The sequence below is a fragment of the Eucyclogobius newberryi genome, unplaced genomic scaffold (genome assembly GCF_026437365.1).
Source record: "Eucyclogobius newberryi isolate DKJ021-1_F unplaced genomic scaffold, fEucNew1.0.hap1 SCAF_21, whole genome shotgun sequence".
NCBI lineage: Eukaryota > Metazoa > Chordata > Actinopteri > Gobiiformes > Gobiidae > Eucyclogobius > Eucyclogobius newberryi.
Genome location: NW_027315846.1, coordinates 22,271,941 through 22,284,315, shown reverse-complemented (window position 1 = coordinate 22,284,315; position 12,375 = coordinate 22,271,941). Strand labels below are relative to the sequence as shown.

The 12,375-nt window shown below is 42.7% G+C and overlaps 1 protein-coding gene across 2 annotated transcripts in view; it reads right to left on the bottom strand.

The window, feature by feature from the left end:
- The window catches only part of aspg (asparaginase homolog (S. cerevisiae)), a 12,448-nt gene extending 1,876 nt beyond the window's left edge, over window positions 1–10,572 (bottom strand). Inside the window, exons 1-15 of one of the 2 annotated variants that reach the window (XM_072457894.1) lie at window positions 10,247–10,572; window positions 9,009–9,132; window positions 8,848–8,892; window positions 7,595–7,706; window positions 7,404–7,529; window positions 7,244–7,327; window positions 6,796–6,922; window positions 6,593–6,705; window positions 4,185–4,370; window positions 3,992–4,105; window positions 3,677–3,796; window positions 2,498–2,593; window positions 1,926–2,089; window positions 507–593; window positions 1–94 (exon numbers count right to left, since the gene is read on the bottom strand). The exon at window positions 1–94 is cut by the window's left edge and continues 6 nt beyond it. In XM_072457894.1, the coding sequence (XP_072313995.1) occupies window positions 1–94; window positions 507–593; window positions 1,926–2,089; window positions 2,498–2,593; window positions 3,677–3,796; window positions 3,992–4,105; window positions 4,185–4,370; window positions 6,593–6,705; window positions 6,796–6,922; window positions 7,244–7,327; window positions 7,404–7,529; window positions 7,595–7,706; window positions 8,848–8,892; window positions 9,009–9,132; window positions 10,247–10,502 (1,848 nt within the window). In that variant the 5' untranslated portion in view covers window positions 10,503–10,572. The remainder of the gene's footprint in view (window positions 95–506; window positions 594–1,925; window positions 2,090–2,497; window positions 2,594–3,676; window positions 3,797–3,991; window positions 4,106–4,184; window positions 4,371–6,592; window positions 6,706–6,795; window positions 6,923–7,243; window positions 7,328–7,403; window positions 7,530–7,594; window positions 7,707–8,847; window positions 8,893–9,008; window positions 9,133–10,246) is intronic. The other variant, XM_072457895.1, reaches the window with a different exon arrangement.
- Between the last annotated feature and the right edge of the window lie 1,803 nt (window positions 10,573–12,375).

The following is a 12,375-nucleotide window of genomic DNA, read 5'->3' as shown; positions in this document are numbered from 1 at the left end:
AATGGCGTTCTGTCCGTCATATCCTGGTTTGGTGAGGTCGGCGCCGGCAAGACTCCAGATTTCAAGACCATCCAAGTCACCACTGGCTGCAAGGCTGACCAAGACAACAACAAAAAGCAATGTTTATTAGAACATTGTAAGCTAGTTTAGTTACATGTTTTTTTCTCCCGTATTTATTACATATTCAAACTATCAACCATTTCTTTTACAATATAAAGTGACAAACATGTTATTGCGACTCTTACATGATAAAGAACTGCCCTCTGAGAGTCCTGAGAGTCCGTATTGTGTCCCACGCCACGTTTTTCGATGATAAGTAGATAAAATAATCGTCTTAACTTTAGAGAGGCACACAAGATACTGGGATATGTCGACGGGCAGCATTCCTACAGTTTGTGTAACAGCGGGACGACAGGTTAGGCCTGCATCAGCTATGTAGGATGGGTCACCGTGGACAGACGGGACGGCTCGAATGACGGCTGGTCATATTTCCGGGACCGTCTCACCTGCACAGCTCCACGCCGGCTTCATCCAGTTCGTTACGAGAGAAGTGTGCTCCGGTTTTCCTCAGTAGCCTCACCACTTCCTTGTGTCTAAAATTCAGAGGGTTGTGTTAGTTTTTGCCTATCACTGAACAAAAATCTACATTCACTCTCATAAACGTCAGCAAGATTTAGTATTAACATGTGGAAAAGGGCTTGAAATTACTTGATTTTAAGGACTTTAAATTGAAATAATCTAAAATAACTACAATATGAAGGGGAGTAGAGTTGGTTGGCAGGTTGTGATAAAACCCTAACCGCCATCAATCAATCATATTTATTTATAGAGCACAATTCGTACAAAGCGCAATTCAAAGTGCTTTATAATGTTAAAAACACATTTAAAAAATAAAAACACAATACAGTTTATACAAATATAAAATAGTATATGTTAAAATAAATAAATAAAAACATAAAAAGCAAATTAACATGGTATTTAAAATATTAAAAACCCTAAAGCCATAAGAAACTACCCACACAACATAGACTAAAATAATAAAGACAGCTTCAAAACAAATCCCAGTGACTCAATATGGGTCTGATGAAAAATAAGTCTTTTATTTGTATGATTTTATGTGGATAGTGAATCGGAAGCTTAAGAAAGTATTTCAAAGAGACACAAGACTTCCTCTTGAGTGCAACAATGCTGGAATCTCTGTGAAACTGGGAGCAGGCTGGTAGGACTGGTTCTTAAGACACTCCCCAGTTGTTCTTATCCCTACACCTCACCTTACACTCTGGCACTCCTTATATGGGCACACAATGACTGCAGCATGTAATCTATTCTTTTCTCTCTTCAAATATTATCTAATATGTCGACATACTAAGACATACATATTATTTTTAGTTGTTTAGCTAAATATTTTGAGTAGCGATTACCAATGCATACATTTGGTAATAATCACATATAGTCTTCGACAGGGCATCCACCTGCCACCACATGGCAAACATGTCAGCACTTGCAGATTCAACCGTTAAAAAAGGGACAAGAGACATTTGGCACAGCTTTAGCACAACGTTTTCCACCGGAGGCTACGCATCACCATCACACAAGAAGAAACACATACCAGAGCACTATTTTGGTAGAGTAATTGAATAATTAAATAGTACAAATGATAGGTTAGTGTATGCTTTTACCAAAGTCTGGGTGAGTTTCATCAGCCTAAAATCAGAGCCTGTTCTGCTTTTAGGGATTGGCCTCTGTTTAATTCTCTTTGGGTTCATTAAGCACAGATGCAGCAGTCCTCTGAAGAACGATGCACCTTTAAGAGCCATTAAAACATGATACCTCGAGGAAACCAAACGTGGTACAGATGCTAGTAGCCAACAGGGAGGTTTTGCAGTTATAGCTTTACGGTGGCGTGCGTTAGAATCCGGTCTTACCTAAAGTGTACTGCATTGCACAGGGGAGTGGCTCCATAGCGATCTTTAGCGTACACTGTGGCTCCGTGGTGCAGCAGGTACTGCACTGTTTTCAGATTGCCCTCACAACATGCCACGTGTAGAGGAGTCCGGCCATCATAGTCTCCTAAAGACAAGTTACTGCCCTGTCACAGGCAAAAGGTTTAGAATTGACTCAGAAATGATATTGAACCAAAAGACCATATTGTTTTCTTAAGTCATAAAAACATTTCGGAAAGGTTCAGAGGAAGAGAGAACAAACAACATGTTACTGGAGACAAACTCAGCTCGCCTAACAAGTCGAGCCTCATGTTTACGTCCATGTTCCTCTAAGTTTCCATTACTACACTATGCATCTTGTTATAATACTTCAAATATATGTGTGCCTTTTGTCTTGGTTAAAATCAAATTGGACTTTTTGAGTTTTTGCTACTTAATGGTTCAAAACCCCTTATGTACACGAACATTTCTTTAGAATTCAGCACCACTTTAATTGGAACGTAACACACTTAATTTTGGATTACAAATAGATCACCATTTTATGAATAAAGTACCATTTCTTTTAAGGTTTCAAGGGCCTCGATATCTCCGATCTTTGCGGCAGCACAGGCCAGTGGAGGAGTCAAAGCATCACGGATCGCTTCCAGCTCCTGAAGACAAGACAAGAAAAGATGTTGCAAAACTAATACACATTTAAAATTGTACGTACTCTTAAACTGGGGACACACTACACGACTTTTCAAGTTTTGACAAGTGGAATCTACATAATCCCAGAAGGTCACTACACAACTCTGACTAACAACTTAAGACTCTTTTACCCTACAATATACAACCATTCATCTACAAATCATTGTTAAAGTCTAAAATAGTTAATGTTTTATTTAGGCTGTCGTGTTTCCAGACTTTTCATTGGTTAAACAGCATCATGTGACATGTGAAGTTCACAGTTGTGGCACAGTGACACTAAATCACTCAGGAGTCTCGTAAATGGAGAATAAAAGAGGCAACAAAAGGTGAAGAAGGACATGTTTCCCCTGGATTTTATGAGAGAAATCTGTGTCATTTGAATCATTTATATGAGGCAGACGTGAGCCGCAGGAGAGGAAGAGAAAAGAGAAATGGATTAACATTGTTTTAGGCTAAAAGATGTATTTTCTGACCATTTCCTGAAACATTTCCTCAAACTCTCTGCTCCTCTTCTTTCACTTCTCCAGACTTTGCACAGAACTTACAGGAGGACCTCAGTTTGCACAGAGATAAGCAAAGTCCTGCGCCTGGTGGAGGTTTTATAAATAACACATATGACGCAGAGGGCGACCTAGCACTGCGGAGTGCGCAAGCAAGCGCTATAAAAGAGGCACCAGATGTTAAGGCAGGAATATTAAGTATACGGCTTGCTATTGTCATTGTTTGAGCGTCACTCTTTTTGTAAAGATGAAAATAGAAAGTTTCAGCCCAGATGTCCATGTTTCCTTCGCTCCTTTTCATTGGCCGCTGGGCTCCGTGTGTGCGCTATAGTGCCAGTAAACTGTCTGCTGTACCAAATCTGGCTTAAAATTACTTTAAAAAAACATGCGACTGGAGTCTAGTCACGTCTTTCCGTGCTCCACACTTTATGATTTGAAAGCGAGTCCAGTCGTAACTGACTTCAACTAGAGATGACAAGACGCCAAAATAAAATGAGGCTAAAAGTCACGCAGTGTGTCCTCAGCTTCTGTTCCTGTTGCTCTCACCTCTTTGCAGCTGATGCTCAGAGATTTGGCAATGACCTGGATGAAACGGCTGTCGCTCAGACACAATTTCGCTCCAGCAAAATCAGCTCTCATTTCACCTCGAAGGTTCTGACTCATCATCTACAAACACAACATTACTTACTTTTCAGCTTGTTCTGGAGATGAAGCTAACCGACCGCATAACATAAAGATGCATACATTAAAACAACACCAGTATTTTAATGTGCAAACAAAATTATCTCTTAACAAAAAAGTAAACAAGTCAATAACGTATAGTAATAGCATATTTTGAAAATGATGAATACTTTGAAATACCTTTTTCTTTGCCTCTAGATCCAGGTCTTTCTTGGCCAGCACATAGGACAGCTTTGACAGGGCAGCCTCAGGAGTCATGTCACCGCCAGCAATCAGTCCAGCTGTAATCAAAACCTACCACATCCACACACACAAAAGTGATCATTTCGTAGGTGGCTAAAAGAGAAGAATGAATGCCATTAAGTGACCGTACCTTCCCTGTTGCATAGGACGTGGACACGCTTCCCCTGAGGCACTGCGTACAGTTGATGATGATGACGCCAGAATCTGTGGCCTTCTTCAGCTCATCCAGCAGATCTTTGCGGTTGTCGGGAGCATTGCCACTGCCGTACGTCTCCAGGACAACTCCCTGCATCGGAGGCTGGAGGAAAGCTCGAACCTGAACATGGCAGAAACGTGAGGTTTCACTTGTTTTGGCACACGACCGTAAATAAGCAGTAACGTTTAGTTGTCTCTGGGCGACCACAGCACGTCATCTGTCTCCTAGGGTACACTTGATTGCATGCTGATACTGATATGTTAGAGCTTTTTCTAACACTTTCCTTTTGATTTGTGCAGAGATGGAACTAAACTAACTAAAAGGCCCACGAAATCAAAAAGTACTGAAATGTTACCGGGGTGGTCAGAGAATTATTTCTAATGGGGGATATTGCAGTGTTTGGAATGTTCCACAATATTGCATTATGCATCTGTCCTGCATTGATTCTGTTACAGATAAATGTATTGTTTGGCCCTGGGTTTGACTCCTGGGTAGAGTGGGACCCAATCCACTCAAAAACATGTACCATACGCTCCTCCCTCTGGCGCCAGAAAAAGAGGGACTCTGTGGTCTCTGTGGGACTTTCCAGGTTAAATAATAATTGAAGTGGCTACGTGACACCCTACATGGAAGTCTTTTTTTTCCAGGGATGTGGAAGGGGATGGGGGTTGCGGAACAATACAGGATACTCAAATTGACATGAATCAATCATAATACAATTCTGAATAAGCGATTGATGAACAGACAGTTACAACAAGGTTAAACGCTCATTAGAGTTGATTTTGCGTAATGCCTCCCCTTTAATAACACACTGGGGAACATCCCAGCAGGTGGCAGACCCTACACTCAAAAATATACATATTTCACCTTTAAAAGTTCAACATGCAACTTTTTTGATGAGGGCTTTACTGCTCGTCTCCATGGAGATTGTGTTGCTTTATCTGGAATGTTTCATATTGTGGAAATATACATATACATCTTGCATGTATTCAGATAGAGGAGTTAGAATTACAAAAAAATACTTTGAAAAACATTCTAACTGTGAGCGGGCTCACCTCTCCACAGCTCTGTTTGTCAGCTTGTCTCCATGGAGATAGATAAGCTTAATGTCATACTGTGGAACATTCCAGGCAAAGCAATTCCATCTCTGTGGCGACAAGCAGGTGGTGGACCCACAAAGTTACATAGTGCACCTTTAAATAACAATGCCTCATGCACTCATTATTATTCATGTTTCATTGTAAATTTGATTGCTCCTTTAGACATAGTAAACATTTAATCCATAATATATGGAGTTGGGGCTCTAAACTAACTTCTGCAAGGATTTAATACACAAGACTCAGATTGCTGATGGAGCTATGATGATAAATTTGCAGCTGCTCATCTTATAAAATCAAAATATATTGCTGAGTGTGCTGACTGTTCAACTGTTCAAGAATTAAAAGAGAAATTACTCTTCCATGTTATTTTTCCTGAAGCCCTCTTACACCACCCAGCCCCCTAAAAGCCCATCTGGAAACGCCTCCACAGCCAGCATCTCTGGTTGGCTGGCACCGGGACGCCCCGTACCACATCATTAGCAATGGCAGACGATGCGAAAGGCAGATGACAAAAATGGCAGGGAAGAGAGCAATTAATCTGTAGGTGTTAGCAAGCATAAAGTCGCTTGGCACAACGATGACAACGGCATGCAGCAGTTACCGTAAAACACTGGGAGAAGGTGACATTAAAAGTGCCAGCTTCAGTCAGTATTTTTCACGCCATGAGCAATTGGATGAGAAAGGCCGGGCGTGGATTACACATGAAGGCAGAGGCACAAGAGCTTGGTGCCTCATCAAAACTTGCTTCATAAAGCCAGTTAGAGGCCATGAGGAAGTATTGATAGGCCAGCGGGGCAGATTGAGACACTCCTGCAGCTGTCCCGGGAGGGGGAGGTGCCACTAAACGTTACAGTGGCGATGCCAATCCCCCCTCTTTACAGTGTGATCGGTCACGCTCCATCTATCGCCTCTGCTTTCTTTGGGATGAGCTGTGGCGGCACTTTACATGAACACGGAAGCATGAGAACACCTTTTAGTTTAATGCAACTAAACCCGCAAGTTGAAGTGCTTTAGTATTAATAATTAGTATGTCGATTCAATTAAGTTGAGGAAAAGATCATTTTAACGTCTGAAATTGTAGATTGGCATTTCATTTTCCAACCATCACAGAAGAGCCAGCCATATTAATTATTCAGTTCTCTTTTCACAAACACAAAAGACACAATCCAATGTTTGCGCACAGGGATGATACAGATCTGTGGTCTGGTCGACTGCGTGCGGAACCTGTTTGGAAGAACTCACAGTGGCGGCAGTGATTCCAGGAAACAGCCGCAGCAGCCCCACATTCCGGTTCAGATCCGTGCTCACTTGGAACTTGGCCGTAGTGTTGGCCCTCCACACGGTGTCCCAGTTAACTGTGAGCGAAGGAGCGAGCGGACAACGGGGCAGATTCATTAAATATGTAGACTGTTATGCGTAGAGACAAGACCGTCCCTCTGGCTTACTTGTAATGTCCACTTCAGCGGTGGCCAGTGGAGCCAGGTTAGGAGAAGAGAACGCATTAAAGCTCGCAGTGTCCACTTTGGTTACGCGATTGCCTCGGTACAGTTTGTTATGGAAATATAAAGCAACCTAAAGACAAGAAGAGAAAACACAGAAGCATAATTAACTATTAGAGGAAGTCTATGATGTGTTCCATAGTTTACTCAACTAGTTTTTCTGCTCTGGTAATTGCCATTCAATGTTACGAGACACAAATCACACAGCACAGATGTCACTAAGGCTATTGTGGCCTTTTCAACTTCACTAGGCTCTGAAATAAAACAGTGTAGACTTTATTTAATGGCCTGACTAACTATAAATGTATGATACTTTTTTCAACTATATGTTTTATGTACATTTTATCAATTACAAGCATGAAATCCCTCAACTATTTTGATTATGTTGCTTTACCTCAGGAATAACAAACTGTCCTGCAATCAACAGCGCCCCCAAGAGGTTGTCTCTGCCATCATTTCGTAGTTCGTAGATGGGCACCTGAAATCAGATCATTTCTAGTCATTCTGTTTTTGAATCTTTTTTTTTTTTTAACTTAAACTGAAATGATATTTACCTGTGATCCAGTAAGTATAATAGGTTTACCCAGATGCTCACACATAAAGGACAGGGCTGAAGCTGTGTAGGCCATAGTGTCGGTCCCATGAAGAATCACAAAACCGTCGTAGTTTTCATAGTTTTTCTGAGACAAAACACACAAGTGAGAAGTGTAAAAACGTATGACACAACACACAGTTTCATAGGTACCTCAATGTCCTTTCCAATTCTACCCCAGTCATCCGTAGTCATATTTGAAGAGTCTAGCAAGGGACAGTACTCCGTTATTGTGTAGACTATCCTCTTACTGTCTTTACTCTGCCTGCAAAAAGACACAAGAGCCATTTGCAGCGTTACAAAAATAGGCAATATACAGAACACTGAACACAATGCCACGTGCGCCAATTAGTCCCCATAGAGAAATTGGCTCATTTGTCTTTATCGAACCAATTTAACAAAGTTGGAAGAAAGTGATTAATTTAAAGTGAGTTTTAAGAGGGCTTTGGAAACGCCAGAACCCACAGAGAGTTTATGAAGCAAGAAAAATCTATTACAGTGATGCTTTTGGTAGACCACATGGGAAAGGGAATTTGAGGAAAAACATGTGCTTGAGGGTGGTGGGTTTATTGTAACAGAAATACAACAATGTGGTTGATTTTTCGGGTTCCTGCTCTTGTTTGCTGTATTCTGTGTGTAAAAAAAAGACTAGATTCAACATGTATTTAAAGCTGAATTATAAAACATTACCAGGGCTCTAGGCGATATTGACAAAAATGAATATCTCAGAAATGTCTTAAAACATGTCTTTAAACGTATTAGTTGTGGGTTAATTATCGTGGAGGTCAGAGATGGCACAGACTGGCACCCTCGCTTCAGTCGGTCTGCCCCATTGTGTTTGAGATTAAAGCGCATTACAAGTGTATTATAATATTAGAATCAGCTATTGATTTTGACTCCAAACCAATCAACATTCTATTTGGAAAAAGCAAGGGGGGAAGCAGCAATCCTGTTCTCATTAGCATAGATCAGCCTAAAACATACAAACCAAGCAGAAGTCATTCTTTCAAACTCTGATTACGCTTAATCCACATTAGGCGTTGTTAATCTTTCAGTCACAGCACAAAGGCAAAAAGATGCTTTCATTGCACTTCTAATTAGTTTGCATCGACGTTCCAACATCTGCCCAAAAACATGCACAGACATTACCTCTACATACCTCATAATTTAGTACTAGGAACAACATTAGTGGTGCATTATCTTTAATTTCTTCAAAGTCACAAAACACACAACACACGTTTTGGACTCAAACATTCATTCAAGATGGCTAAATAAGTGCAACTGCTAAATGTCCATCAATCCAGACGTAAATCACTGTTACACTTCCTTTAGCTAACGTGTATTTCCTGTTTGCAGCACAAACTCTATAAAACTCCAGAGCACAGAGCAGGCACAAAGAATAATACCCGCTCAGCACAGGCCCTACATAGCCAGATTGGGGCGTTGGCTTCCTGGTATAACAATAACACAACATCATGTTTTAGGCATATAATGTAATCAGAATAGTTTTACGACTTTTTAGACAATTATTATTCTCAGTGATAGAATAAGGACACTTGAAACTTACGGCAGGGCCAGAGAGTTCTCTCCGTAGTAGTGGTAGAGGTTGGTCTGTTGGGCATACAGCTCATCGTGGAGAATGGGAAGTTTACGGAGGCTTTTTACAAATGCATTGGCTTTGGGGGCAAGAACTGTGAATGGAAGCATGAGAAAAGGTGATATAAATGGTATATATGGGTTTTAGAGTGAACACACACACAAACACACACACACACACACACAAACTAACAGACACACAGACACAGACACAGACACACACACACACACACCTTATTTCACAACAGGTATTGCGCTGACATCTAGTGGTAGGCTGTAGGAAATGTTGAGCATAATATCTTAATCCGAAGGTGTTATGTTTATTTAATGCCAATCATAAGGCTGTGAGAGGTAGTACATTTCTTATAAAATAATATAGAATAACCCAATGTGCATCACAGGTTAAGGAGATAGTTGACCCACAGAGAAAAGCTAGACAAAGCATGGATGTGCAACTTAGAGCATGGCAGCTGGTTCCATAGGAGATAGGATAAGTTAGAGGATGAACATCATAGACACGAGACATTTGAATTCCTTTTTTTTGTTTAGCAAGGCAAATATTTGTTTTCTCATATCCTTACATATCCTCCCGCCCAGTAATTAATGATGATGTATTATTGTAGAAAAAGCTTCAGTTGTAGTCATGTATTATGTACGTTTATGTTTGATCAGGATTACTTGTATACTTTAAAGTTGGACCTTTGGATATTATTTTGTCCAGCTGGATTGTGTTGCATAAGAAGCTCCTGCCCCTGTAAACATCTAGTTATTCATTGAGAGAAAAGCTGATGTGACCCTGAGTAATAGTGACTACTATGTCCAACCAACACATGTGCAACTTTAGCTCACTAGTATTCAACTAGTGAAAACAACAGGTGCAGAGTGCTGTACATAAAGTGACATGTTTTAGTTGCTAGCTGATACAAATAGCTCCAACTGCTTTAAGCAGGTTTATTTAAGGATCCACGTGCGCTCATGTTGACACTACGCATATGCACACAACACACACAGATGCACACACAACACATACACACATATACATATATACACACAACACACACATATATATACACATACAACACACACATATACATATACATATATACACACAACACACACATATACATATACACACACAGTCACTATGAACGAGCCCTAAAGGAGCAGAATGACCCAGTATGAAAGTATAAAGATGGTAGATGACGTTACCATTGTCGCAGAGTGTCATCCCGATGGTTCCTCCGGTGTTGATGACCAGGACTCGCGCCTCGGTGGCACAAGGTGAAGTGACCACTTCAATGTTGTCAATCGAACTGCAACTCGACAACTTTCTCCTGCGGTACGGAAAAAGCTGAGCATTTCGCGAAGGGCTGATGTCGATTGTTTCTATCAGATCCAAAGTCGGCTGTGAAAGTGCTCGTGCTAAGGATGTCAGGCTGTTAAAGCCAAAGCTGGAGTCCGCCATGATGATTTACGCGCGCCCGGGGTGGGACGGTTTCTAAGAAGAAAGCTCGGAGCACCCGAGGGTCGAGTGTCCTGTCTTCAACGTGTCACGGTCTTCAACGGTCCACGGTCCACGGACACCTTCAAGGACAAGGTCGTCACCGTCACAAGAGCAAACGCATGTTTAAAAGAGCGACACTTCACATAAAACACACTAAGGTGAAAGGGGAAGCAGTTAGTCTTTGAATGTAGCAGGTTCTTGTGTTTGATCTGAGTCTGATCAAACGTGGATGAAGATGTCATATGACGCAGCTGTGGGCGTGGTCTCCCGCTCACATGCGCAGCGTTCAAATGCCACATGTGACCCTCATGTATCCTGTGTCCCGGACTGTACATCTGATCTTTTTATACTTACAGGAGCCTGTCCTGTCACCTCCTTGACACATTACAATAATGATGAATAAAAATACACATGATTAAATAAATACATGTATTCATACAGTACATACAGGAAATAATGCGTTTGGTCGTTCAATCTGTGTCATTTAATTACATGCTATGTATTTTTACATTTATTTATTTAAAGATTTCTTTTCTACAACAACTACTACCAGAATAGACTTTAAAGCAACTATTGTGTACAACTTCTACTGGTATTACAACTACTACTACTACTACTACTACTACTACTACTACTGCTACTACTACAGCTACTATTGAATAGACAGTTAAGCATATCTGCTTGTACAAAAGTCTCCCCATGAGAGACATGTACCAAGTACATGTCAAAAATGTTAGTGCCATATGAACCATCTAGGATTCTGAGGACCTCCTGCGGCACAGTCAGGACTAAACATGGAGCTCAGGGACCGGCCTCCTGCTGGTGCCAGAGTCAGGACTAAACATGGAGCTCAGGGACCGGCCTCCTGCTGGTGCTCAGAGTCAGGACTAAACATGGAGCTCAGGGACCGGCCTCCTGCTGGTGCCTGAGTCAGGACTAACCAAGGAGCTCAGGGACCGGCCTCCTGCTGGTGCTCAGAGTCAGGACTAAACATGGAGCTCAGGGACCGGCCTCCTGCTGGTGCCAGAGTCAGGACTAAACATGGAGCTCAGGGACCGGCCTCCTGCTGGTGCCAGAGTCAGGACTAAACATGGACCTCAGGGACCGGCCTCCTGCTGGTGCCAGAGTCAGGACTAAACATGGACCTCAGGGACCGGCCTCCTGCTGGTGCCAGAGTCAGGACTAAACATGGAGCTCAGGGACCGGCCTCCTGCTGGTGCCAGAGTCAGGACTAAACATGGAGCTCAGGGACCGGCCTCCTGCTGGTGCCAGAGTCAGGACTAAACATGGAGCTCAGGGACCGGCCTCCTGCTGGTGCCAGAGTCAGGACTAAACATGGAGCTCAGGGACCGGCCTCCTGCTGGTGCCTGAGTCAGGACTAAACATGGAGCTCAGGGACCGGCCTCCTGCTGGTGCTCAGAGTCAGGACTAAACATGGAGCTCAGGGACCGGCCTCCTGCTGGTGCCAGAGCTCAGGGACCGGCCTCCTGTTGGTGCCAGAGTCAGGACTAAACATGGAGCTCAGGGACCGGCCTCCTGCTGGTGCCAGAGTCAGGACTAAACATGGAGCTCAGGGACCGGCCTCCTGCTGGTGCCAGAGTCAGGACTAAACATGGAGCTCAGGGACCGGCCTCCTGCTGGTGCCAGAGTCAGGACTAAACATGGAGCTCAGGGACCGGCCTCCTGCTGGTGCCAGAGTCAGGACTAAACATGGAGCTCAGGGACCGGCCTCCTGCTGGTGCCTGAGTCAGGACTAAACATGGAGCTCAGGGACCGGCCTCCTGCTGGTGCCTGAGTCAGGACTAAACATGGAGCTCAGGGACCGGCCTCCTGC